At 35.9% G+C, this 27,760-nt stretch overlaps 2 protein-coding genes across 5 annotated transcripts in view; one reads left to right on the top strand and one right to left on the bottom strand.

Annotated features, from left to right (window-relative positions):
* Positions 1-5,576: 5,576 nt before the first annotated feature.
* The window catches only part of Dis3 (exosome complex exonuclease RRP44-like protein Dis3), a 109,324-nt gene continuing 87,140 nt past the window's right edge, over positions 5,577-27,760 (top strand). The window contains exon 1 of one of the 4 annotated variants that reach the window (XM_089093235.1): positions 5,577-5,607. The gene's annotated coding sequence lies outside the window, so the exon portion shown is untranslated. Of the gene's footprint in view, positions 5,631-26,043; positions 26,067-27,760 lie in introns of those variants that run through there. The other 3 variants (XM_089093236.1, XM_089093238.1, XM_089093237.1) reach the window with 3 other exon arrangements.
* LOC148949194 (uncharacterized) lies at positions 17,504-18,028 on the bottom strand. The gene has a single exon (XM_089092647.1). The coding sequence runs from the start codon at positions 18,026-18,028 to the stop codon at positions 17,504-17,506; it is 525 nt and encodes a 174-aa protein (XP_088948773.1).

Genomic DNA, 27,760 nt, shown 5'->3' with positions numbered 1-27,760 from the left:
ATCAAATGAATTAGGTAGGTTCTGTACAAATTTTTTGCATTGATTTCTAATGTTCACATGCAATTTTGCCAATGAATTAGATACATGTTTTACAATTTCCATCGATTTTTCGAAAAGTAGTTTGATTTCAACCATAGAATTGTCTGTATCGTTTACAGCCTAAAAAATAGAGGCATCTTGTAATGCTTCAAAGTCAGATGTCATCTTGGCTAAATTTATTTTCTTGATTATAAACATTGGTTTTTTATTTGTTTCCCGTATATTAGTGCCTCGAACTTCATGAATTGGATTCTTTTCATTATTCCAGTACTTTTGTGTTGTTCTAGCAATATGATTTTTTCTATAATCCCCGTCTGTCCAGTACTTTTGGAAAGATGATTCAATACGTTCTTGGCGATAGGTTTCATCAGTATTGTACTTGGTTTGAGCTCTTCTATGGGCTAACTCGATACGTTTTTGGCGAAACGTTTCATCAGTGTTGTACTTGGTTCGATCCCTTTCAATGCGGTTTTGTCGAAAAGCTTCATCTGTGTTGTACTTGGTTTGATCTCTTTTAAGGGCTGAGTCTATACAGTGCTCCCGAAAAGAATCATCTGTTGCATATTTCGTTTTAATGCGTTTGCAAGTGTTTTTTTTATTTAAAAGTGAAGCTTTGTCATCGTTTTTTGAATCTATTAGTAACCTATATTTTTATGTCATTCTTGTTTTCTTCATAATATTTTTTTGTCTGCAGATCTTTTTTCTGCTCTGCTTTCGGTCGTCTTTTTTTCTTTAAGCCCTTTTCTTCGTTCTTTTGAAACGAATGGTTTTAGGAGACAGAAACTTGACAGTATTCTTTCAAGTTTCAGATAGGACACTCTTAGTCCTATATAGATTTTTATATGTACCTACATTTCACATACAAATCCTCCGTCAATTCTTTATATATGATTCCTTATTCCCAAAGAGGAAATAAGGCACTTGATCATAGGACCGAAATTCTAATCCGCAAGTGGTCGCAGTAAAGCTACCAAAACATTAACGAAACTACCTTTTCCGTGTCCGTAGGACACAAAATCCGTCAATTCCTTATTCAATTCCCGAAGGAAAGAGGGCACTTGATCATAAGACCGAAGTCCTAATCCGCAAGTGGTCGCAGTAAAGCTACCGAACCAGTAGCGAAATTACCTTTTCCGTGTCCGTAGGACACAGAATCCGTCAATTCCTTATTCAATTCCCGAAGGAAAGGGGGCACTTGATCATAGGACAGAAGTCCTAATCCGCAAGTGGTCGCAGTAAAGCTACCAAAACAGTAGCGAAACTACCTTTTCCGTGTCCATAGGACACAAAATCCGTCAATTCCTTATTCAATTCCCGAAGGAAAGGGGGCACTTGATCATAGGACTGAAGTCCTAATCCGCAAGTGGTCGCAGTAAAGCTACCAAAACAGTAGCGAAACTATCTCTTCGTATCCATTTATTAGGATACGAATCTTCTTTATACAGACCAACTTCTGGACGTGCCACCTGGAAAAAAGGGGAAAACTAACATGGAAAACATGAGTCTGGAGGGAAATCGTTAGTAGATAGAATTTTGGATTAGTGAAAAGCCCATTATGGTCTTCCAGGGGAACATACTTATCACAGAAAATATTTTAGAGGCTTACCAGGTAGGTAATTGAGATATTCTTGAATGGTAACTAGATACACTTTTGACGTTTTCTTTAATTTTCCATTCTACCTCTCCCTCCCAACAAATAAATTACCCCCCTCCACTGAACCAAAATTCTTGATACGGCACTAGTAGTAGTAAGAGTTTCAATTTCTAATTAAGACCGGTCATTTTTTTTTATTATTAAGCCTAGTTACCCACTGTACATTTTGAATTAAGACCCGTTATTAGATTTCTTCTTTTTACGTGTGCTGACTGGAATGCCCAACATGTGCATTCGGATTTTACATTTATACTATTTGACCGAAAAATTAAAAATAAGAAAATACTGAAAATGATTAAAAAAAAAGAATACGATGATGTTGAAAAGAAATAAATGTTATGTTTTTATTACAGAATTTACATCCAGAATTAATTGATGTAAATATAGAATCGATCTTTACAGCCAATCCCGCTCCTTCCTTTGAACTAATTCTGTATATGCCTACTAGGTGTGTGTTTTGGTTTTAACACACACCTAGTTGGCATCTGCCCTCCTCCCTAACAAAAGAAACAAAAGAACAAAAATATCATATATAGCCTATATCGTGTTTTTTAACCGTTCTTGATTTCGCAGAGGTCAAATATAAGTAAAACCAATAAATTGGATCCAAACTGGATATAAGATAACATTTTTTCATTGAAACGCTCTTTATTTCGTATTTTAAACGAAATTCTCCAAAAATTACTGTATTGTTTTTACATTCAAGTCGTAGTCAAATACGCCAAAAAATAGTCCAAAGAAATCAATAAGAATCAAAAATCAGAATTTAAAAAAATGAAGCGAAAATAGTGAAAAATTTTAGTTTATTTAGCAGTAACACAGGTTTTGAAAGTTCCTCTCCCCCAGAAGTCCCCCCAACTATCGGAAAATTTACCCAGGAAATTCACTCATGGTAAAATCCTCCAATTTTCCCTTCATAAAAACAGCCTAGACCAGAAATACTCGCGAGAATCAAGATAGATTAAATAGCAACCCCCACCCCTTCCTTCTAACTAATTCTGTTTATACCTGAAGTCCAATGAGAGTTAGAATGTTTTGGTATTAACACACACCTATTAGGCATCTGTTCTCCTCCCTAACAAGGAAAGAAAAAGAGAGTGTAAGGCAGTGGCGGATCCAGGGGGGCGAGGGACGCCCCCCCCCTAACGTAGTCTAAAGTAATGTAATTTACTTAATTAACGCAAGATTGCGTTCATTAAACTTGCTCCTAACGCACTTTTATCGGATCAACCTATTTTGCCCCCCCCCCTAAAAAAATCCTGGATACGCCCCTGGTGTAAGGGCACTATAACTTTTTATTTGTAATTCAATGAACTCCTTTGCAAAGTTTATGCGACCACCTCTTCCATATAAAGTGCCCCTGGAAAAATAAATAAGTATTAATTCATTGAACCCTTATGGCTCTTTACTTAGGTAACGCTATAGTATTGCTTCTGACCTAAAAAGTTGAGTAGAAATTTCAGCTTCCATTTTTGTGAATATCCGAAATTATCTGAGGGGAATATGTTTGGGGGAGCTTATTCCACGGCTGAGAAATTTCTTCTGGGTGAAATTTAATGCGGGGGAATTATCAGCAGGAAAAGAAAATTTTCTTGAAGGGGGAGGAATTTCCCATGGGGTGGGTTTTCCAAATGTGAATTATTCAGGCAGGGGACAACCAAACCCATTCGATAATATTTTAAATTTTACATCTGAAAGTAACAGAGATAGCACTTCGGGTTCCTTTAGACGATTTTGTTCGTGTCTTTTGAAAATTAAATAATAAAAAAACAAGCTTTTTTTAACTGAAAGTAAGAAACGACGTTAAAACTTAAAACGAACAGAAATTATTCCGTATATGAAAGGGGCTGTCCCCTCCTCAACGCCTCGCTCTTTGCACTAAAGTTTTTTATTGTTTAAAAAAAATAGAGTTGTGAGAAAGTCAAACTTTAGCGTAAAGAGCAAGGCGTTGTGGAGGGGACAGTCCCTTCCATATACGGAATAATTTTTGTTCGTTTTAAGTTTTAACGTCGTTCCTTACTTTCAGTTAAAAACAAATTGTTTTTTATTTAATTTTTGAACGTTTGTTTAATTCTCGAAACTTGTTTAATTTTATTTACGAACGTTTTTATTTGTAATAAATGTACGTAACTTACGAATTAACTTTCGTAACGAACTTCTATATTCATATATTTTTAATATGTATATTAGAGGGTTCGTCCCCTAGTCAATACCTCGCTCTTTAATCTAAATTTCAAATTTTTGTTCCAATTCTTTAAAAATGATCCTTAATCACAAAGGCCATTATTTAGAATAAATAGCTCTTATGAAAGAACTAAGGAATCTTTGGCTTAAAGAGTGGTGTATTGAAAAGGGGGTGAACCCAATCATATGCGTAATATTTTCTATTCGTTTTAAGTTTTGATGTTGATCCTTACTTTCAGTTGAAAAACTTGTTTTTTTTTACATGTAATTTCTGATCTTTGTTTTAAATAATGCTGGGAAACCCAGCACCCCCTTCGTAGCAATGTCCCTTCCCCCATGGAAACTTCCTTCACGGAAAGATCCTCCCACATAACCCCCCACATAACTCAACGCTATATGTTAACATTGGGTAAATTTCATAACTTTCAGCCCTCCCCCCGGGGACTTCGGGGGATTAAGTCATCCTAAAGGACATAGGTACCATATTTTCGACCATGCTGAACAAAATGGCTATCTCAAAATTTTGATCAGGTGACTTTGGGAAAAATATGAGCGTGGGACGGGGCCTAGGTGCCCTCCATTTTTGGTCACTTAAAAAGGGCACTAGAACTTTTAATTTCCGTTCCAATGAGTCCTCCCACGATATTCTAGGACCACTGGGTCGATAAGATCACCCCTGGGAAAAAAAACAAAAAAAAAAAACAAATAAACACGCGTCTGTGATCTTTCTTCTGGCAAAAAATGCAAAATTCCACATTTTTGTAGGTATGAGCTTGAAACCTCTACAGTAGGCTTCTCTGATACGCTGAATATGATGGTGTGATTTTCATTAAGGTTCTGTAACTTTTAGGGGGTCTTTCCCCTTTTTTTGAAAATCAGCCAAATTTTCTCAGGCGCGTAACTTTTGATGGATAGAACTAAACTTGATGAAACTTATATATTTGAAATCAACATTAAAATCCGATTCTTTTGATGTATCTATTCAGAATGGGTTTCCTAAAGTCTCATAATAAAAACAAACTATTATCGCAATGTTGTATAGAAATTGAATGTTTTGGATAAAAATAAAGTATCATGACCATTACATGGAAGCAGTTTTAAGTAAATGAATAGTTAGTTACAATTGCGTTTTCTATTTCTTCTGAAATAATGCATTATTCTTCAGACTTCGGCCTCACAGGGACGACAGGTTTGTGTTACCAGTTGCACCTTTTATTTGTTTTTTGGCTACAATAACGTCCATAAGTTATTAATCAAGTTTTTGCTTCTCATTTTATTTTAATATGTAAGGCTGGCCTATTGTGTTAGGTATGGCATTACAAGAGCATTAGCTCTATCTGGACTCGTTGGATGGATCCCCATACCTGATTTAATTTTTATTCATTCTTTTATTCTTGTGAAGGAATTTTTTTAGTAAATACAATTCTCGTCAAACTCACTGTTGAGAGGTAGAAATCAAACAGTTCGTCGTAACGAACCTCATAGTAAGAGTGAATCGTCTCAATAGTAACCGAAACTATAAGAAACGGTATTTTGAAACCAATGGATACATCAAAAGAATTGAATTCACAAAAAAGAATTATTTAATATAATGCATAAATGGGCGACACCCGAGACACTTTTTTTTCGAGCCGACAATTTTACGAGCCGAGAGCCGGGACTTTGGTAACCCTGTGTTCAAAGACGAAAAGGAAGATAATTTTGGTCCAAATTTTTGGAATAGTTTGCTAGTAGGATTCTGTTTGTCCGTATAGTAGGTTTTCTGTTTGACGGGCAGTAAATGAATATTAATTATAATATTGTAATAATCTCTCCCGTTTTAAAAGAAATTTTTATCATCCTTTTGTTAGCATCATTGTTTGTTATAATGTAATGAAGTTTTTTTTGGTAAATTTTTACCAAATCATATTATTGACTTACGAATAAAGTGAGTACACGGTAAAATTCTACTTTAGTTACTTTTGGCTATCTTGGAAAGGGGTTGGGTTAGGAAAATGAAACTTTCAGGGATGGATCTACATGCTAAGGTCTGTCACGGGAAGGTACTTTGAAGTACCTACCTCCACTCCTCCCCCCCCCCTCTATATAATGGTAAATTACGGCATATTACTAGTTGTTTTAGCTCACATTTCATCCTATATTAATATAATGATTATAAATCACTGCTTACCTTACACAACTTAAGCTTTTAACCTTGTTCATTAAAATATATTCCAAAATCCTATTTTCCTTTAACATTCATCTCTTTAAACTTATTTACTATGTAGCTGACCTGCTTATGAAACCCGTTTGTAATGTCAGAACTTTGTTATCATAACCGTTTTAAGGGTATAATGCAAATGCAATGGGGTAGAAGAGTACATTGATAATATTAAAATATTAGTTAGGGAAAGGATTTGACAAGAGATAAGACCAGTAAAAAAATCCAAATTGTTTTTAGAGGACAAATTATGTTATGAGAAGATGTTTTTATTTTTATCGGTCCATGCGCTCATAAAGTTTCTGTTGAGTTTATTGAAAATCTAGCATGGACTTTGTGTAGTTACGGACTCTCCATAAAACGTTAAAAAGTGCAAAGATGCACCTTAGCCAGGGGGAAGTTGTGCTTGGGGTGGATTTCTAAGGGGAGAATTTTCCTTTGGGAGGGAAATTTCAGATGAGTGAATATTCAGGGGGAAATGTTACACTGGGGGGGTATTGACAGAATTACTGTATGACATTCTTTTTAATTGTTTTACATTCTCTTTGCCAAATTTTTTAATTGGAGATGCTCCTGGGCTTTTTCCTGTGCGTTTTGTTTTCTGGGAAATAATTTCCACGGAAGGGGGTATTTCTGGAGTGGCAAAGAAACCGATATATAGATTAAAGTCTTATTCCAACGAAAAAATGCTAAGGAGAATTTTTCAGGGTGAGTTGTCCACAAGCAATTTTACAGAGAGGGGAGATTCTCAGCGAGGAAAGAATTGTCTGGAGGGACTTTGATGGGGGGAGGTCCACTTTATATTGGATGAAATTTCCACGGAGGAGTTCCATGAGGGGGAGGGGTATATTTCATAGAGGGTGAGCCGGATTTAGTAGCATTATTCGGAAAACAAGCAGAAATTATGCCATATATGAAGGATTGCCCCTCGTCAATACCTTATTCTTTACACTAAAGTTTGGCTGTTTACTAAAACTGAAAAAGGGGCTTTTTAATTAAATAGGAAGCTTTTTTAAAAGTGCCAACAGCTTTAGCGTAAAAAGCAAGGTATTGACGCTTCATATCAGGAATAAATCTTCCAAAACTAATAAGCCAATTGTGTTTTAATTTTTAATGCACTGTGAGTCAAAATCAAAGCAGCATTAGTTGAAAAACGTTCAGAAATTAAATAAAAAACAATTTTTATTAACTGAAAGTAAGGAGCAATGTTAAAACTTAAAATGAACAATAATTATTCTGTATATGAGAGGGGCTGTCCTCTCCTCAACCCCTAGCTCTTTAAGCTAAAGTAAAGTAAAGAGCAAGGCGTGGAGGAGGAGACAGTCCCTTTCATATACGGTATAATTGCTGTTTGTTTTAAGTTTTAATGTCACTCCTTACTTTCAGTTAAAAAAACTTGTTTTTATTACTTAATCTCATAAAGACAATACTTTTGTCAGCATATGAAGAGCCGTGTATATTGCAATTATATCTGTCTGGTTTATATGCAAAGTAACACAAGAGATGAAAATTAACGTACAAGAGAGTAATGAAGAATTATGGTATACAAAGTAATATTTGGCAGGGATAGTCACTAGTGTTAAATCACAAGGGGTGGCAACATGATTGGATGATTTTTGGGGATTTGGGTAACCAAATTTTTCTTGGGATGGCACATAAATTTCCGGGGAAATCCCCGAAAATTTGGGAATGGTGCAAGCCCTGCTTGATTTCTAATCAGGAAAATCGAAATACTTAAACAACACGAGAAAAGAAAAGCTTCGACTTTGCGGTTGACGCAATAACAAATTGCCCCAAAATTAATTCAAAGTCAACCAAACACTGCCGCCTCTTCCGGCAGCGCGCCAGCGACGTTGTGACACTTCAGTGGCAGTCAAACAAGCCTCTCGTTGGCGGCGTTTGGTTGATGCGCCGGCATGGTGCTGGGATCTAGGTAAGACACAGAGGGCTACAAACATCAGAATCGACTTAAGAGGACAAGTTATGTCATGGGAAGATGTGTTTGAAATCCCCCTTCCCCCAAACTCAAAATTTTCCGAAATTTTACTTTCGAAGGTTTTTTAAATATTTCTAAAGCGCTAAGACATAGAGCGCTACAAACATCAGAATCAAATTTAGAGGATAAATTATGTTATGGGAAGATGTTTTTGAAATCCCCCTTCCCCCCAAGCTCAAAATTTTCCAAAATTCTACTTTAGAAGCTTTTAAAATATTTCTAAAGCACTAATAGATAGAGTGCTAAAAACATCAGAATCGACTTCAGAGGACACGTTATATCACGGGAAAAGGTTTTGAAAATCCCCCTTCCCCCCAAACTCAAAATTTTCCAAAATTCTTCTTTAGAAGCTTTTAAAATATTTCTAAAGCACGAATAGATAGAGTGCTAAAAACATCAGAATGGACTTCAGAGGACACGTTATATCACTGGAAGAGTTTTTGAAAATCCCCCTTCCCCCCAAACTCAAAATTTTCCAAAATTCTTCTTTAGAAGCTTTTTAAATATTTCTAAAGCACTAATAGACAGAGTGCTAAAAACATCAGAATTGACTTCAGAGGACGCGGTATATCACGGGAAGAGGTTTTAAAAATCCCCCTTCCCCCCAAACTCAAAATTTTCCAAAATTCTACTTTAGAAGCTTTTTTAAATATGTCTAAAGCGCTAAGACATAGAGCGCTACAAACATCAGAATCGACTTTAGAGGACAATTTATGTCATGGGAAGATGTTTTTGAAATCCCCCTTCCCCCAAACTCAAATTTTCTAAAATTCTACTCTAGAAGCTTTTTAAATATTTCCAAAGCACTAATAGATAGAGCGCTACAAATATCGGAATCGACTTTATAGGAAAAATTATTTTACGGCAAGATGTTTTTGAAATCCCCCTTCCCCCAAACTCAAAATTTTCTAAAATTCTACTTTCAAAGTTTTTTTAAATATTTCTAAAGCGCTAAGACATAGAGCGCTAAAAACATCAGAATCGACTTCAGTGGATAAATTATGTTATGGGAAGATATTTTTGAAATCCCCCTTCCCCCCAAAATCAAAATTTTCAAAAATTCTACTTTAAAGGATTTTAAAATGTTTCTAAAGCACTAATAGATAGAGCGCTACAAACATCAGAATCGACTTTAGATGACAAGTTATGTCATGGGAAGATGGGTTTTAAATCCTCCTTTGCCCCAAACTCAAAATTTTCCAAAATTTTACTTCAGAAGATTTTTTAAATATTTGTAGAGTGCTAAGACATAAAGCACTACAAACATCAGATTCAACTTTAGAGGACAATTTATATTATGGGAAGATGTTTTTGAAATCCCCCTTCCCCCCAAACTCAAAATTTTCTAAAATTCTACTCTCGAAGCTTTTTTCAATAGTTCTAAAGTTATAAGACATAGTGCTCTAAAAACATCAGAATCTACTTCAGATGACAATTTATTTCAAGGAACGATGTTTTGTAAATCCCCCTTCCCCCCAAACTCAAAATTTTCTAAAATTCTACTTTCCAAGCTTTTTTATATATTTCTAAAGCGCTAAGACATAGAGCGCTAAAAACATCCGAATCGACTTCAGAGGACAAATTATGTTACGGGAAGATGTTTTTAAAATCCCCCTTCTCCCCAAACTCAAAATTTTCTAAAATTCTACTTTAGGAGCTTTTTAATTATTTCTAAAGCACTAAGACATAGAGCGCTAATAACATCAGAATCGACTTCAGAGGACACGTTATATCACGGTAAAAGGTTTTGAAAATCCCCCTTCCCCCCAAACTCAAAATTTTAGCGCTCTATGTCTTAGTGCTTTATAAATATTTAAAAATCTCCTAAAGTATAATTTTAGAAAATTTTGATTTTTGGGGGAAGGGGGGTTTCAAAAAAATTGGCCTATAACATAATTTGCCTGCTGAAGTTGATTATGATGTTTGTAACGCTCTGTTTCTTAGCTATTTACTTATAATTAAAAAAGGATCTGAAGTAAAAATTTGTAAAATTTTGAGTTTGGGGGGAAGGGGGATTTCCAAAAACACGCTCAGAGATATAACTTGTCCTCCGAAGTCGATTCTGATGTTTTTAGCACTCTATCTCTTAGGGCTTTAGAAATATTTAAAATGCTCCTAAAGTAGAATGTTAGAAAATTTTGAGTTTGGGGGAAGGAGGATTTCAAAACATCTTCCCGTAACATAATTTGTCCTCTGAAGTCGATTCTGATGTTTTTAGCACTCTATATATTAGTGCTTTAGAAATATTTTAAAAGCTTCTAAAGTAGAATTTTTGAATATTTTGAGTTTGGGGGGAAGGAGGATTTAAAAATCCTCTTCCCGTTATATAACGTGTCCTCTGAAGTCGATTCTGATGTTTTTAGCACTGTATCTTTTAGTACTTTAGAAATATTTTAAAAGCTTCTAAAGTAGAATTTTAGAAAATTTTGAGTTTGGGGGAAAGAGTGATTTCAAAACCTCTTCCCGTGGTATAACGTGTCCTCTGAAGTCGATTCTGATGTTTTTAGCACTCTATCTATTACTGCTTTAGAAATATTTATAAAGCTTCTAAAGTAGAATTTTGGAAAATTTTGAGTTTGGGGGGAAGGGGGATTCAAAAAACATCTTCCCATTAAATAAATTGTCCTCTCAAGTTGATTCTGATGTATGTAGCGCTCTATGTCGTAGCGCTTTAGAAATATTTAAAATATTTTAAAAGCTTCTAAATTAGAATTTTAGAAAATTTTTAGTTTGGGGGGAAGGGGGATTTCAAAAACCTCTTCCCGTGATATAACGTGTCCTCTGAAGTCGATTCTGATGTTTTTAGCACTCTATCTTTTAGTACTATAGAAATATTTTAAAAGCTTCTAAAGTAGAATTTTAGAAAATTTTAAGTTTGGGTGGAAGGGGAATTTCAAAAACATCTTCCCATGACATAATTTGTCCTCTAAAAAGGATTAGGTTATTTTAACTGGTCTCTCTTGTCAAATCCTTTCCCTAATTAATACAGTTTAAATGGTCTTATCAACAGAGTTGTTTGGCATGTGCCTGCTACCCTTAAGGGTAAGGGTTTCTGATAAGGCAAGTGTGACATCACAACAAACCTGGTTTCATATACCATAGAAAAAGTCGGCATGGGTTGAAAATTAAATGGCTTAGGATTTAAATAGGATTTTGGAATATATTTTAATGAACAAGGTTAAAAGCAGAAGTTGTGTAAGGTAAGCAGTGATTTATATTTATGATAGTAATATAGGATGAAATATGAGTTAAAACAACTAGTAATGTGCAGTAATTTACTATTATATAGAGGGGGGGGGGGGTGAGTGGAGGTAGGTACTTCAAAGTACCTTCCCGGGACAAACCTTAGCATGTACTTCCATCCCTGAAAGTTTCATTTTCCTAACCTAACCCCTTTCCATGACAGACAAAATTAGCTAAAGTAGAATTTTACCCTTTTTGGTAAAATTCTACTTTAGTTACTTTTGGCTATCTTGGAAAGGGGTTGGGTTAGGAAAATGAAACTTTCAGGGATGGATCTACATGCTAAGGTATGTCACGGGAAGTTACTTTGAAGTACCTACCTCCACGCATCCCCCCTCTATATAATGGTAAATTACTGCACATTACTAGTTGTTTTAGCTCACATTTCATCCTATACTACTATCATGATTATAAATCACTGCCTACCTTACACAACTTCAGCTTTTAACCTTGTTCATTAAAACATATTCCAAAATCCTATTTTCCTTTAACATTCATCTCTTTAAACTTATTTACTATATAGCTGACCTGCTTATGAAACCCGTTTGTGATGTCAGAACTTAGTTATCATAACCGCTTTAAGGGTATAATGCAAATGCAATGGGGTAGAAGAGTACATTGATAATATTAAACTATTAATTAGGGAAAGGATTTGACAAGAGATAAGACTAGTAAAAAAATCCAAATTGTTTTTAGAGGACAAATTATGTTATGAGAAGATTTTTTTATTTTTATTGGTCCATGCGCTCATAAAGTTTCTGTTGAGTTTATTGAAACACTAGCATGGATTTTGTGTAGTTACGGACTCTCCATAAAACGTTTAAAAGTGCAAAGATGCACCTTAGCCAGGGGAGAAGTTGTGCTTGGGGTGGATTTCTAAGGGGAGAATTTTCCTTTGGGAGGGAAATTTCAGATGAGTGAATATTCTGGGGGAAATGTTACACTGGGGGGTATTGACGGAATTACTGTATGACATTCTTTTTAATTGTTTTACATTCTCTTTACCAAATTTTTTATTTGGAGATGCTCCAGGGGCTTTTTTCTTTCCGTTTTGCTTTCTGGGAAATAATTTCCACATAAGGGGACATTTCTAGAGTGGCCAAGAAACCAATATATATATTAAAGTCTTATTCCAATGAAAAAATGCTAAGGAGAATTTTTCAGGGTGAATTGTCCGCAAGCACTTTTACAGAGAGGGGAAATTCTCAGCAAGGAAAGAATTGTCTGGAGGGACTTTGACGGGGGGAGGTCCACGTTATGTTGGATGAAATTTCCATGGAGGAGTTCCGTGAGGGGGAGGGGTATATTTCATAGAGGATGAGCCAGATTTAGTAGCATTATTCGAAAAACAAACAGAATTTATGCCATATATGAAGGATTGCCCCTCCTCAATACCTTATTCTTTACACTAAAGTTTGGCTGTTTACTAAAATGGAAAAAAGGGGCTTTTTAATTAGAATAGGAAGCTTTTTTAAAAGTGCCAACAGCTTTAGCGCAAAGAGCAAGGTATTGAAGAGGGGCAACACTTCATATCTGGAATAAACCTGCCAAAACTAATATGCCAATTGTGTTTTAATTTTTCATGCACTGTGAGCCAAAATGAAACCAGCATTAGTTGACAAATGTTCAGAAATTAAATAAAAAACAATTTTTATTAACTGAAAGTAAGGAGCAATGTTAAAACTTAAAATGAACAATAATTATTCTGTATATGAGAGGGGCTGTCCTCTCCTCAACCCCTAGCTCTTTACGCTAAAGTAAAGTAAAGAGCAAGGCGTGGAGGAGGGGACAGTCCCTTTCATATATGGTATAATTGCTGTTTGTTTTAAGTTTTAATGTCACTCCTTACTTTCAGTTAAAAAAACTTGTTTTTATTACTTAATCTCATAAGGACAATACTTTTGTCAGCATATGAAGAACCGTGTATATTGCAATTATATCTGTCTGGTTTATATGCAAAGTAACACAAGAGATGAAAATTAACGTACAAGAGAGTAGTGAAGAATTATGGTATACAAATAAATATTTAGCAGGATTAATCGCTAGTAATAAATCTCAAGGGGTGGTAACATGATTAAACGATTTCCGGGGATTTGGGGAACCACATTTTTTTTGGGGTGGCGAAGACATTTTAGAGAAAATCTCCGAAAATTTGAGTATATTAAAAGTCCTGCTTGTATTCTAATCAGGAAAATCAAAATACTTAAACCACACGAGAAAAGAAAAGCTCTAACTTTGCGGTTGACGCAATAGCAAATTGCCGCAAAATTAATTCAAAGTCAACCAAACACTGCCGCCTCTTCCGGCGGCGTGCCAGCGATGTTGTGACACTTCAGTGGCAGTCAAACAAGACTCTCGTTGGCGGCGTTTGGTTGATGCGCCGGCATGGTGCTGGGATCTAGGTAAGACACAGAGGGCTACAAACATCAGAATCGACTTAAGAGGACAAGTTATGTCATGGGAAGATGTGTTTGAAATCCCCCTTCCCCCAAACTCAAAATTTTCCGAAATTTTACTTTCGAAGGTTTTTTAAATATTTCTAAAGCGATAAGACATAGAGCGCTACAAACATCAGAATCAAATTTAGAGGATAAATTATGTTATGGGAAGATGTTTTTGAAATCCCCCTTTCCCCCAAACTCAAAATTTTCCAAATTTTTACTTTAGAAGCTTTTAAAATATTTCTAAAGCACTAATAGATAGCGCGCTACAAACATCAGAATCGACTTCAGAGGACACGTTATATCACGGGAAAAGGTTTTGAAAATCCCCCTTCCCCCCAAACTCAAAATTTTCCAAAATTCTGCTTTAGAAGCTTTTAAAATATTTATAAATCACTAATAGATAGAGTGCTACAAAAATCAGAATGGACTTCAGAGTACACGCTATATCACGGGAAGAGTTTTAGAAAATCCTCCGTCCCCACAAACTCAAAATTTTCCAAAATTCTACTTTAGAAGATTTCAAAATATTTCTAAAGCACTAATAGATAGAGTGATAAAAACATCAGAATTGAATTCAGAGGACGAGTTATATCTCCGGAATAGGTTTTGAAAATCACCCTTCCACCCAAACTCAAAATTTTCAAAAATTTTACTTTAGAATCTTCTTTAAATATTTCTAAAGCGCTAAGACATAGAGCGCTACAAACATCAGAATCGACTTTAGAGGACAAGTTATGTCATGGGAAGATGTTCTTGAAATCCCCCTTCCCCCAAACTCAAAATTTTCTAAAATTCTACTATAGTAGCTTTTTAAATATTTCCAAAGCACTAATAGATAGAGCGCTACAAATATCGGAATCGACTTCAGAGGACAAATTATGTTATGGGAAGATGTTTTTGAAATCCCCCTTCCCCCCAAACTCAAAATTTTCAAAAATTTTACTTTCAAAGTTTTTTTAAATATTTCTAAAGCACTAAGAAATAGAGCACTACAAACATCAGAATCAACTGCAGAGGACAAATTATGTTATGGAAAGATGTTTTTGAAATCCCCCTTCCCCACAAACTCAAAACTTTCCAAAATTATACTTTAGAAGCTTTTAAAATATTTCTAAAGCACTAATAGATAGAGTGCTAAAAACATCAGAATCGACTTAAGATGACAAGTTATGTCATGGGAAGATGTGTTTGAAATCCTCCTTTGCCCCAAACTCAAAATTTTACAAATTTCTGCTTTACAAGCTTTTTTAAATATTTCTAAGGATCTACAACATAAAGATCTACAAACATCAGAATCTAATTTAGAGGAAAACTTATGTTATGGGAAGATGTTTTTGAAATCCCCCTTCTCCCCAAACTCAAATATTTATAAAATTTTACTTTCAAAGCTTTTTTAAATATTTCTAAAGCGCTAAGACATAGAGCGCTAAAAACATCAGAATCGACTTCAGAGGACACGTTATATCACGGGAAGATGTTTTTAAAATCCCCCTTCCCCCAAACTCAAAATTTTCCAAAATTCTACTTTCGAAGCTTTTTTATATATTTCTAAAGCGCTAAGACATAGAGCGCTAAAAACATCCGAATCGACTTCAGAGGACAAATTATGTTACGGGAAGATGTTTTTAAAATCCCCCTTCTCCCCAAACTCAAAATTTTATAAAATTCTAATTTAGTAGCTTTTTAATTATTTCTAAAGCACTAAGACATAGAGCGCTAAAAACATCAGAATCGACTTCAGAGGATACGTTATATCACGGGAAAAGGTTTTGAAAATCCCCCTCCCCCCCAAACTCAAAATTTTAGCGCTCTATGTCTTAGTGCTTTAGAAATATTTAAAAATCTCCTAAAGTAGAATTTTAGAAAATTTTGAGTTTGGGGGGAAGGGGGATTTCAAAAACATCTTCCCATAACATAATTTGTCCTCTAAAGATGATTCTGATGTTTGTAGCTCTCTATGTCTTAGCACTTTGCAAATATTTATAAAGCTTCTAAAATAGAATTTTGGAAAATTTTGAGTTTGGGGGGACGGGGGATTTTAAAAACATCTTCACATGATATAAAGTGTCCCCTTAAGTCGATTCTTATGTTTTTAGCTCTCTATCTCTTAGGGTGAATCGGGGAAAGTCCGACACCTTAACATGTTTTTTTTGTTAAATTGACTCTCAAGATTTTTTTTTTATGAGTATCTCATATCATCTTCTATCAACCTTTTTTTTAAAACAGTTTCCCATATTATTAACTGTCTGATTTTCACATATAATGTGCTTGTAGCCCATCACCAGGTCTCAAAGTTGGTGCAGTCTGCTATGTTGGACTTACCCCAGCTTTGGGGAAAGTGCAACATATCCTACTAGCTTTTTTCAACAATATGTCAAAAATAATATGACTTCACCATCTTAAAGGGCATCGAGGAATCACTATAAGTCCATAAGCAAACAATTTTTATGTCAAACTGACTGGCATCAAAAGGCCAGACCATACTTTTTCTGCTGCTGTGGGGTAACTCCGACAGTGTCGGACTTACCCAACAGATAAACATTACAAGTATCATAGCCGAGGTGCACAAATCACTGAATGTAAATGATTGCTTGTATTTTAAAAAAGAAAAACATATCACACAAATTATGGTTTGACTCCAGATACAAAAAGTTACTCAGTTATGTTGTCGCTCACGTATATGGGCATAAAACAAAGATCTACTGACGCTTGCTAGTAACTGCCTTGTACGATACAATAACCTGACGGATTTGGGCTATTTCAAATGGTCCGGTTTTCCCACTAAGTTTACTGGTCCTGCTTAATGTATTTGTCATCTACAGTATCGAAATCGTCTTTCTTTGGCCAATTGAAAGAGTAGGTGGCAAGGCTCAAGCAGTGAAGAAATTTGAGCTTAACTTTTCCCTTGTCAGGAAAGTCTAGAACCCTTCCTATGTAACCTTGTTCATCATTCCTTGCATTGTATCTAACTGCATAGTACTCATTTAGATTGGGAACAATCTTTTGCTTACTGGGTGTCTCCTTGTCGTTATTGTCACTTTCTTGAATAGTATCTTGAATACTCTGATCATCATCATAAGAGCCAAGTTCAAGGCTGTTGTTTGATTTGCTATCACCTAAATCTCTATTGGCTGCCCTCTTAAGAAATTTTTTTTTTTCGATTTTATACCCGTCCCATCTCAACTAGTATTCTTTTCTTTGCCTTTTGCTTTCAGATTTTCTTCCCTCTTAAGCACTTCTAGATGCTCTTTTGATGTCATCACTTCTGCCTCTCTTGCAATTTTTTTCCGTTTTTCTATTCCTGAAACTGATGGTAGGTCGGGCTGCTTCATTGAGTGAAAAAGAATCTTTTCAAAAGTTTTTAATTGGTTGCCAAGCAACCTCCTTGGACTAAAGGTAACAGAAAAGGTAATTTTTCTAGTTCAGTGTTGACAGTGGTTGTGACTTTAGATGTGCCTGAATTTTTCTCTTGCTCCTTTTTTATTTGTGCATAGCGTCTCAACTTGGTAGGTTCAAACTTGGTTTGGTCAATTACGGATGGGTTTACTCTCATTGGAACACTCAGGTCAAAGATTCCAGTTGCTTTGAACGACTTTTCAATCAGACTAGGAGTGAAATAGGTATCCCATACCTTTGATAAGAGACATACAAAATCCTTCTTTGACAGAATGTTGCCAGGGTGCTCCCTCTGCCATTTCGAGAGATTCTGATCATAAGACACTTTCATTCTCTTGAAAACCACTTTATCGAGAGGTTGAAGCATGTGGAGGTAGCTTGAGAATTGTCACGTTAATTTCATTTGCAAGTTTTGCAAGAGCAAGAGAAAGCTTTGCAAGTTTTGCAAGAGCATGTGTGCCATGTCCATCTAAGATGAGAAGTGCTTTTCCCTTTACATGAAGAAGAAACTGGCATTCAAACCAGTTCATAAAGAGATCAGATGTCATCCACCCTTTATTGGTAGATGAGTAAGATGCACCAGGGTAAGCTCCATCTACAGGTATCCATGAGGTCCAGGTATTCTTTGCAGAGAAAACTATTAAAGGTGTGAATTTTTCTCCGTTTGCACTGATACAAACCAAGGCAGTTGTATTTTCACGTCCATTACCACCTGTTCTACGAGTGGCTGGTGAGCCTTTGGCTCCAGCAACTTTCGTGCTGCCAGGATCCCTGCAGAAAGATGTCTCATCCAAATTAAACCAGCACTGGGGCTTGTCAAGAATATCCATCGCCGTGGCAGTTTCATACAACAGCTCATAAAAACCATACATTATGAAGGGGTCAGATTGCTGCAAAAGTCTTTTGTTTTCTAACCTTTCTGGTTTCTTTAGTGAAATTTTGTTTCGGCACTTGAACCCCACCCACCAGTCATGACCAGGTCGGTTGTCCTTAAATCTTGTTTGAACTTTGTTCTTGATGAGATAGTCTTCGACTTGGTAAAAAAATTCCTGCTTGCTTAGACCTATGCCCCACTTTTCAAAGTATTCGGAGACCCTGAGCCATATCCTTTTCTATTTCAGCAGGAATTTCTTGACTCCTCCCTCCACCACAAACTGTTTTTTTGACTTTTGTCTTCTTCATAAGATGGTCATGCAAGGTAGTGCGCGGTATTTGAAATACTTTCGAAGCCTGTAGCATAGACATTCTCTTTGAAGATATCTCTGCTAGCGCGTTTTGTAGCTGAGTTGCATCATATGTTCCTCCAACCCCGCGTTGTGTTTTCCGAACATAGTTTCTAGGCATCTAGAAAAGACAAAGGAATTATGAATGAATGGATGAATTTATTCGAAGGGGAATTATGAATGAATTGATGAATGTATTCGAAAACCTGTCACAAGCAGGTGTGCAAAAAATTCCAAAACAGCCAGTAGCAGAATTCCAAAAGCTGCCAACACTTTAGCAGCAAAATCCGTGATTTGACAGCTTTTCTTTGAGCAAGAAGTATTTCTATAGGTAAAATTTTCAGAAAAGTAACAAATGTAACTTAGTATAGCTTGCGGATAGAAATATCAATAGTTTTCTTAATCATATTTAATCATATTAAAGTACTGTCTCATATTTACTCTAATACTGCTAATGGTGTATAGTATTCAAAGTCTCAAGTATACAGTATATAGCTTACTGCTTGTAGTTTATGGATTGAGTTGTACACTCCAATGATATTGGTATTATAAAAATAATACACACCCAACTGCATTCTTAATATTCATTGATCACTGTACTACAACTATAAAAAGGTCAGTATACTTTTACTAGCATAGGAAGAAAGGTCAGTAATTCAGTAATCTATGTCTGGTTTGGATGTGTAGTAAATAATTGAGACATAAACTTTTGAAAATAGTGAAAAAATTATTTCAAGTCAAGTGAAAGTAATAGTTACTAGGGGTGGATTGTCGTCAGTGATAATTCACTAGGTGTGGCAACCCTGAAAGAAAGGGGATTTTTGGGGAACCGATTTTGAGAATGTTTATGAGAAGACAGATTTTGGGGGAAATCCCAAAAAATTTGGGGATAGTGGAAGCACTGGTATTTTTGAAAAAAAAAATGCCAACAAATTTTACTAGGCCATGAAAACTGTCCACTAGCATTGCTACTATGCTATCCCACTTTTTGCACGGCGGAGCATGACTTGTGTTTTGACACCTTTTCTTTGAGCAAAAATTATTTTATATGTAAAAAGGGTATTTTCAGACAAAATCTGACAACAAATTTGATACATGCCAAGTAGCATTTCTACTTTGCTACACTTTTTGCACGGCTGGTCACAAGTAAAGGTTAAGACTAAAAAAAAATTACAAGGGAGAAAGATAAAGGAAAGCAGGCACAGAACTGCAATACATGAATGATCAACACAACACTACAGTCCATTAAGTTAGTAAAGCCATCTAAGGATGGTTACTGGCTTCAACCTTTATTATCTAAAGCTTAGAATCTGTTCTACCATTTAAAATATCCATCTTTGGTAACATGGGGTAAGTCCGACACCCCAGCCAAACTTCCCCCGTAGGGGGTAAGACCGACATGTTGGACTTTCCCCAGATGGGGTTTATCGTGGGTAAGACTGACAGCCCTCTTCTCTGTTAAACTAATCACTTGAGATTTTTATAAAAAATCAAGAAGATGCGCATGGTATTCTATTTTCTAATAAATGAACAACCCAGTATCTATCTCTCTTACTTTATAATCTTCAGAAGTTAAGTTAAATTCAGTTAAATGTGTTCCTAACAAAAAGCTATCCAAAAGATTTAAAAATCCTCTGAATAGAAAGCGTGCTAACTCTGCCAGAAGTTGATGGCACTGTTGCCTACTACTACTAATATGGAAGAAAATATGAAAGCCACCCACAGATACAATGGACCATAGACAAATTGAAGGTCGGTATCAGACTTACCCCACTGTCGGACTTTCCCTGATTCACCCTAGTGCTTTAGAAATATTTAAAAAGCTCCTAAAGTAGAATTTTGGAAATTTTTGAGTTTGGGGGGAAGGGGGATTTCAAAAACATCTTCCCGTAAAATAAATTGTCCTATGAAGTAGATTCTGATGTTTTTAGCGCTCTATATATTAGTGCTTTAGAAATATTTTAAAAGCTTATAAAGTATAATTTTTGAAAATTTTGAGTTTGGGGGGAAGGAGGATTTTAAAATCCTCTTCCCGTTATATAACGTGTCCTCTGAAGTCGATTCTGATGTTTTTAGCACTGTATCTTTTAGTACTTTAGAAATATTTTAAAAGCTTCTAAAGTAGAATTTTAGAAAATGTTGAGTTTGGGGGGAGGGGGGATTTCAAAAACCTCTTCCCGTGGTATAACGTGTCCTCTGAAGTCGATTCTGATGTTTTTAGCACTCTATCTATTAGTGCTTTAGAAATATTTAAAAAGCTTCTAAAGTAGAATTTTGGAAAATTTTGAGTTTGGCGGGAAGGGGGATTTCAAAAACATCTTCCCATGACATAAATTATCCTCTAAAGTTGATTCTGATGTCTGTAGCGCTCTATGTCGTAGCGCTTTAGAAATATTTAAAATATTTAAAAAGCTCCTAAATTAGAATTTTAGAAAATTTTGAGTTTGGGGAGAAGGGGGATTTAAAAAACCTCTTCCCGTGATATAACGTGTCCTCTGAAGTCGATTCTGATGTTTTTAGCTCTCTATCTTTTAGTACTTTAGAAATATTTTAAAAGCTTCTAAAGTAGAATTTTAGAAAATTTTAAGTTTGGGTGGAAGGGGAATTTCAAAAACATCTTCCCATGACATAATTTGTCCTCTAAAAAGGATTAGGTTATTTTTACTGGTCTCTCTTGTCAAATCCTTTCCCTAATTAATACAGTTTAAATGGTCTTATCAACAGAGTTGTTTGGCATGTGCCTGCTACCCTTAAGGGTAAGGGTTTCTGATAAGGCAAGTGTGACATCACAACAAACCTGGTTTCATATACCATAGAAAAAGTCGGCATGGGTTGAAAATTAAATGGCTTAGGATTTAAATAGGATTTTGGAATATATTTTAATGAACAAGGTTAAAAGCAGAAGTTGTGTAAGGTAAGCAGTGATTTATATTTATGATAGTAATATAGGATGAAATATGAGTTAAAACAACTAGTAATGTGCAGTAATTTACCATTATACAGAGGGGGGGGGGTGAGTGGAGGTAGGGACTTCAAAGGACCGTCCTGTGACATACCTGAGAATGTACATCCATCCCTGAAAGTTTCATTTTCCTAACCCAACTCCTTTCCAAGATAGCCAAAAGTGACTAAAGTAGAATTTTACCGCCTTTTTTTATGCTGATTACAAATATAGTAAGCATTTCTATTGGAAATGAATTTCAGCCCCCCCCCCTATATAGCCTATATATACATTGTCAAATTAGCCATCTGGTGATATCCCATTCAGGGTATATATTTGCACATTAGGGTGGGTGGGATGGGGGCATATTCTATTTTTGGTGTAAATAGGAGTTAAGTTTAAACTTTACCCCCACCCCCCTAATGGGCAAATATATATCCTGAATTGGTATATAGATGTGGGGGTGAAATTCATTTTCAACAAAAATGATTATCATATTTGGAAAGAGCATAAAAAAGGTATTGAATGGTATATTCACTTTATTTGTAAGTAAATAATATGATTTGGTAAAAATTTACTGTTTTTTTTGTCATGTATTTGAATTTTCAATGTGTGTTTGTGCCCTTCTTTTTCTTCTTTTTGTTTTCTTTAGTGATTAATCTGTCTATTGTACTTTTTGTACCTTTTTTTGACATGCAATAAATGACTAATACTAATGATAATAATAGCTTAATGAATAACATAGCCTTGATTATATAGAGGGACTTAGCTTTACCCTTACAGGGTTTTGTTTGGACAGTAATACTATCTTCTGAGCATCAGCATCATGTGTTTCAGCATCATTAGAATAGGACTGGTGGTAGATTAACTGGTTTTTCAATTAATCTGCTTGCTAAAAGATGAGTATACCACCCAATGTGTCTTAGACAAATTGTTTGATGAATAGAATATTGAAGGTCTTGACATAAGATACCTTTAAAATCTAAATTTCATCCTGAGTATAAATAGGCTATAAATTCATTTGTGTTGCAAATTGACTTTATCCCCTTAGTGAAAGATATAGCACATAACCACTGAGGAGGATAGGGGAGGGATAAAATAGATTTGTGATGCAAATGAATTTTCTAGGTCATTTAGATTCAGCATGAAATTCTTATTCTGAAGCTATGCCTTCAGAATGTAGGCTATTGTTTTTTTCAATAGTTAGAGCTCATGTCTTCCTAGTGTTTAATGTTTGCTTTAAAATTAATAAGAACAAAAGAGTTATGCTAGGCCTACTGAGAATAAAAGGTAAAGAATCCAGCATTAGACCTGACAGTCTATATCAGTGATGCTGTTCTCTGTTTCATGTTCTGTCAGCCATGAAAGGGGGTAAATTTTTTGCTGATCATATTATTGACTTACAAATAAAGTAAACATACTACTCAATGCCTTTTTTTATGCTCTTTCCAAATATAATAATCATTTTTGTTGGAAATGAATTTTACCATGCCCCTATTTCTGTGGTGTATCCAGGATTTTGTTTCAGGGGGGGGGGGGCCGTCAGTCTACCTTTTTATAGCAGTCATGTGAGCAAGAAAATTATCTATCATAGTGCAAGATTTCAGGCGGGGGGTATGGGGGGGGGGGGGTAGCTAGGTAAAGAAATGAAATGTACACACTTGTCATGAATATTTCTAGTTGTAGACTTTTTTTGTTTGAGAATGGATGACAAAATTTTGCCAACAAGGTCAGAATTAAGAAAAAAGTTAGAAGCAGTGAGAGTTTTTATTTTGGGTGAGTAGATGTTCTGGAACTGCCACGAAGCAGCAGAATTTAGAAAATATAAAAAAAAGTGCATTATTCCTTATATTTGCCTATGGGACCCTTGTTTTAGAGAACCAAAAAAAAAAAGAAAAAGAAAATCAAAGACAATTGCCCAGAATTTGGTTTCAGAGGGGTGGGGGCCTCAGTCTACCTAATATACAGCCATGAAAGCAAGAAATGTATTGATATTAATATTGTTTACAGAGGATGAAGCACAATTAAAGTTTAAAAAACAGAATCAAGTGCACTTAAAGAAACGAGCAACAAAAGACAACCTAACCTCTCAGTAATGGCCGCCAGTCTTTTTTGGCTGCAAATCAATCAAAAACTTGGTCAGCATCAACCTGGATATCATGGTTCAGGGTCATGTGAGCTAGTCCATTCAGATGTTCCTCACCTGTTGAGCTCTGCAGATAGGTTTTTAATTGCTTAAGACAGCTAAAGCTCCTCTCAGCAGAAGCAGTAGTCACTGGTAATGTCTGAAAAATCGTCAAAAGCCTTTGAATACATGGGAAAAATTTTGTATTGCATGACGCAAGAGTTGAAGAAACAGTTGATGGTTTCTCAGACATTCCGAGCCACTTCTGTTTCCAAAGGACTAACTCACATTCAAGTGCACATCTACCCCCATGAAATCCCTTATAAACAGCAACAGCGTTCACAAATTCATTAATTTTTAATGACTCGCTGTTAGCTGGCAAAAGCCTTCCGATTTTGAAAGATGCCTCCTGATGGCGTCTTCAATAAGTGATTATTCAATAAGTGAAGCAAAGTAAGGTTTGAACAATGACTCATGATAAAAAACCTTTATGGACTCATTATCATTGATGGACTTTAGGCAGATAGACCTTGGAACAGCCAGAGCCACATTTAATTCTTGTGCAAGCTCATAGGCTTTCTTAAAAATTGTTTCAAAATTATTTTGTTTTGACTGCAGTAAAGTATCAGAACATAGCTTAACATGCCAACAGCACTCAACTAAGTCTAAATCTTCAGCTTACAGCGCCTTAGAGACAGAGAGCATTATGGCACTTACAAACTCTAGCATAGTGATTGTGAACATAAAACTAAATTTGGTTGCTGCTGAAACCAACGCATTTGCTTTTGAAATAACTTCCATATCGCACCATATGCTACCAACTATTTCCTCAAGTACGGAAATAATTGCACAATACAAAGACATAAAAACTAAAATGCAATTGTGACACTCCACCCATCTCATTTTGCACGACTTCACAAGCTTCCTCACAGGACTATCAGGACAAATGACAGTAACCGCTTCTGCAAACATATTTGTTCTTTTTGGTGAGGATGATAAAAATGATATAATCTGCTGTATAGTAGCAAAGGTTGACTTAACAAGTCCTACCCTACTAGTTTTACATAAAGCCAAATTTAAGCTGTGTGATGCACAGTGGGTGTAGATCACATGCGGATATTTTTTCCTAATTTCTGCCTGTGCACCAGAATAGCAGCCTGACATGTTGCTGGCCCCATCAAAACCAACCCCCACAAATTTCTCTATTTTTAAGCCAAACGCAATGCATTGGCCGATGATTTGTTTTGCTACTGCAGAGCCGGTGAGATTTCCGCAAACAGAAAACCCAAGAAACTGCTCTTCAAGTAAAGCACGAGTTTCATACTAGTATCTTACTACAAGAACTAATTAAGCTTGTCAGCATGTATATCAATAACTGTACAACAAACCTAAAGAATCCTTTGACGCTATATGCTGATGACTGCAAGCTCCTAGGATTGGTCCAGAACGACCTTAATCTGTCAACTATGCAAGAAGATCTGGACAGATTATCTAGATGGTCATTGGATTGGTGTCTACAGTTCAATGCCTTAAAATGTAAAGTTCTACATCTTGGATGCAATAATCCAAAACTTGCATATCACATAGGAGATGCCCAGCTTGAGGCCGTCAGTGAGGAGAAGGACCTGGGGGTTATTGTTGACAATCAGCTGAAGTTTCACTGCCACACACGAGCTCAAGTTGCAAAAGCAAACCAAGCCCTTGGCCTCATAAAGCGAATATTTACCACCAGGAAGTTCGGAGTGATTACGAAACTATGCAAAGCCATGGTCCGTCCTCACCTGGAATTTGGCATGACCTTAGCCTCTCTGTACTATAAAATGGATGTGAAAGTACTTGAGAGTGTCCAAATAAGAGCAACTAAGCTTATCTCTGCATTCCAAGACAAATCTTATAAGGAACGCCTCACCCTACTCAAACTCCCTGCCTTAGTATACCATAGGAAAAGAGGAGACGTAATAGCAACTTGTAAGTTGCTAGAAAATGACCTATTAAGTCATGTCTTTTCCCTGTCCTTCTCAACTACCACAAGAGGACACACCAAGAAGCCGCAGACCCCCCATTGCATCAAGCAAGAGCGCCAGCAGTTCTTCTCAGTCCATTCTTGCCCACTCTGGAACAGCCTATCCAAAGCCACCCTCCAATATAAAACTCTAGATGCCTTCAAGAAAGGAGTTGATCAAGACTGGGCCAATGCCAGATGGAGGCTGAACTGGGATGTGAAATCCTAACCTTGAAACACCACCAGCAAGATTTCTACAGGAGGCTCAAAACCACCTTATCTTGCTGGACATGCAATTTAAGGTAATTTTCTTTCTTTCCTCTCACATGACCTTTCCGTTTCAATGCTTAGCTTACACTGGAATTATAGCAGTGTTTGAAACTTTGAATGAACTATTGCCTCTTAGTCTGATTCCTTATTGCAATTCATTCATTGCAGAGAAGCTTGTGCTTATAGCTGCGGGGGTTAAATAGTGAGAAAAATTTCTTGAAATCTTGTTTGATTACAGTAGGCGATTGCACGTTTGATCATAAAATAATGATATAAGCTTGCCGGAGAAATGGATAGCCATTTAACAAGAAATGAAAAAAAGAACAGGTGTTGCAAATAACTTAAAAGCGTGAATATTTTGGAACTTACTATATTGGCACTTAAAAAAAAAAGAAGAAAAGAAATTTCGGGGGGGGGGGGGGGGGCCGCGCCGCCCCCCCCCCTGGATACGCTACTGCCCTGTTTATACCAATTCAGGGTATATACTTGCATATTAGAGGGTGGGGTAAATTTTATTTCTGATGTAAATGAGAGGTAGGTTTAAACTTTCCCCCACCCCCCTAATGTGCAAATATAAACTCTGAATTGGTATATATAGGGGTGGGGGCTAAAATTCATTTCTGACAAAAATGATTATTATATTTAGAAAGAGCATAAAAAAGGCATCAAGTGGTATGTTTACTTTATTAATAAGTCAATAATATGATCTGGGAAAAATTTACCAGGAAGGGCAATGAGAGGCTGGGGACTCGCTATCCTGTACTTTTGCTCACCCTTCCTGTTTACCTTCCCCAGATTTTGCCAGGAACCCGCTTAGTGTTGGGTCAATTCTGCTGAGCTCAAGCAGTGTTCACATGCATGTCTAACTAGAATCCCATCTCTAGACATGTGTCTAGCCTATGCTTCAATGTCTAGGCAACAACCATTCACAAGTAAAATTTGGTGCTTAGCTAAAACTACAAATTTAGTTTCAAATAGATTACAGTTGTCATTTCTAGCCAATCCAGAGAACTTATGTAGGCAAAAATTTCAAAATTGTAATCCCTATCTTTACTGTCACAAGATAATGGATGAGATAAGCCAAACAATTGCCTTAGTGTGCTTCACTATTATTTCTGGTGTTGCATATTTCCACAAATAAAAAAAAACAATTAATGAGAAAACAAAATAAAATTCCAGTTTCAAAATGTAGCCTAAACATAGATGATGAAAATAGTGGAACTCTACACATTCTGATTGACTGTAGTCAGAAATCCCAGACATTGAGCTCTAGAGTCTAGAACTCAAAGTCTAGCTAAGTACCAAATTTTACTTGTGAACAGTTGTTGCCTAGACATTGAAGTCTGGCTAGACACATGTCTAGACATGGGATTCTAGCTAGACACACATGGGAATGCTGCTTTACAGAGTCATATCACTGGCCCCTGTTCCAACTAAATAACCAGCAAAACCATTAGTCAAACCCCTGTCCTCATGGAATATGGATTTCAAATCTAGTGTACTAGCCACTTGATTAGGAGAATACAATGAGTATAGTTTATATGATTTGGGCTATAGACTAACCTACATATGACTATTAGGAGGGATGGGGGTATGGGTATTAGTGCTGTGTTCCCACTCTCCAGAAGGAAACACTATAAAGTTCTGAAAACTACTTTATTTTAACACAATTAATATAGCCTATATAAGATTCCATAACTGGCATATGGACAAAGTATCTTCTCAGTCTTTAATTTATCTCTATGTGTGATCAAGTCCATAATTTATCAAAGTATTATTTAAAATGGTTTTAAAAATATTAAAAAAGTGTAAAGTCCTCCATTTTTGAAGAAATACCTCACAATGGCTATACTCAATGTCAACAAATGTTGGTATAAAACTTTCAACTTCTGAGAGTACCATACCTTAGAGAGAGATCTGAGGGTTGTTATAGATGAAGACCTTAAACTCAACTGCCCCATACATGCTGCTATATAAAGGGTGGACCAAACTATTGATATCATCAAATGCACAATCACTAGTAGATTGCTCTTAATAATAATT

Source organism: Artemia sp. Qi Xiang Cuo, chromosome 8 (assembly GCF_049724085.1).
Source record: "Artemia sp. Qi Xiang Cuo chromosome 8, ASM4972408v1, whole genome shotgun sequence".
In the NCBI taxonomy this organism is placed as follows: Eukaryota; Metazoa; Arthropoda; class Branchiopoda; order Anostraca; family Artemiidae; genus Artemia; species Artemia sp. Qi Xiang Cuo.
This window is presented reverse-complemented; position numbering and strand designations above follow the sequence as displayed.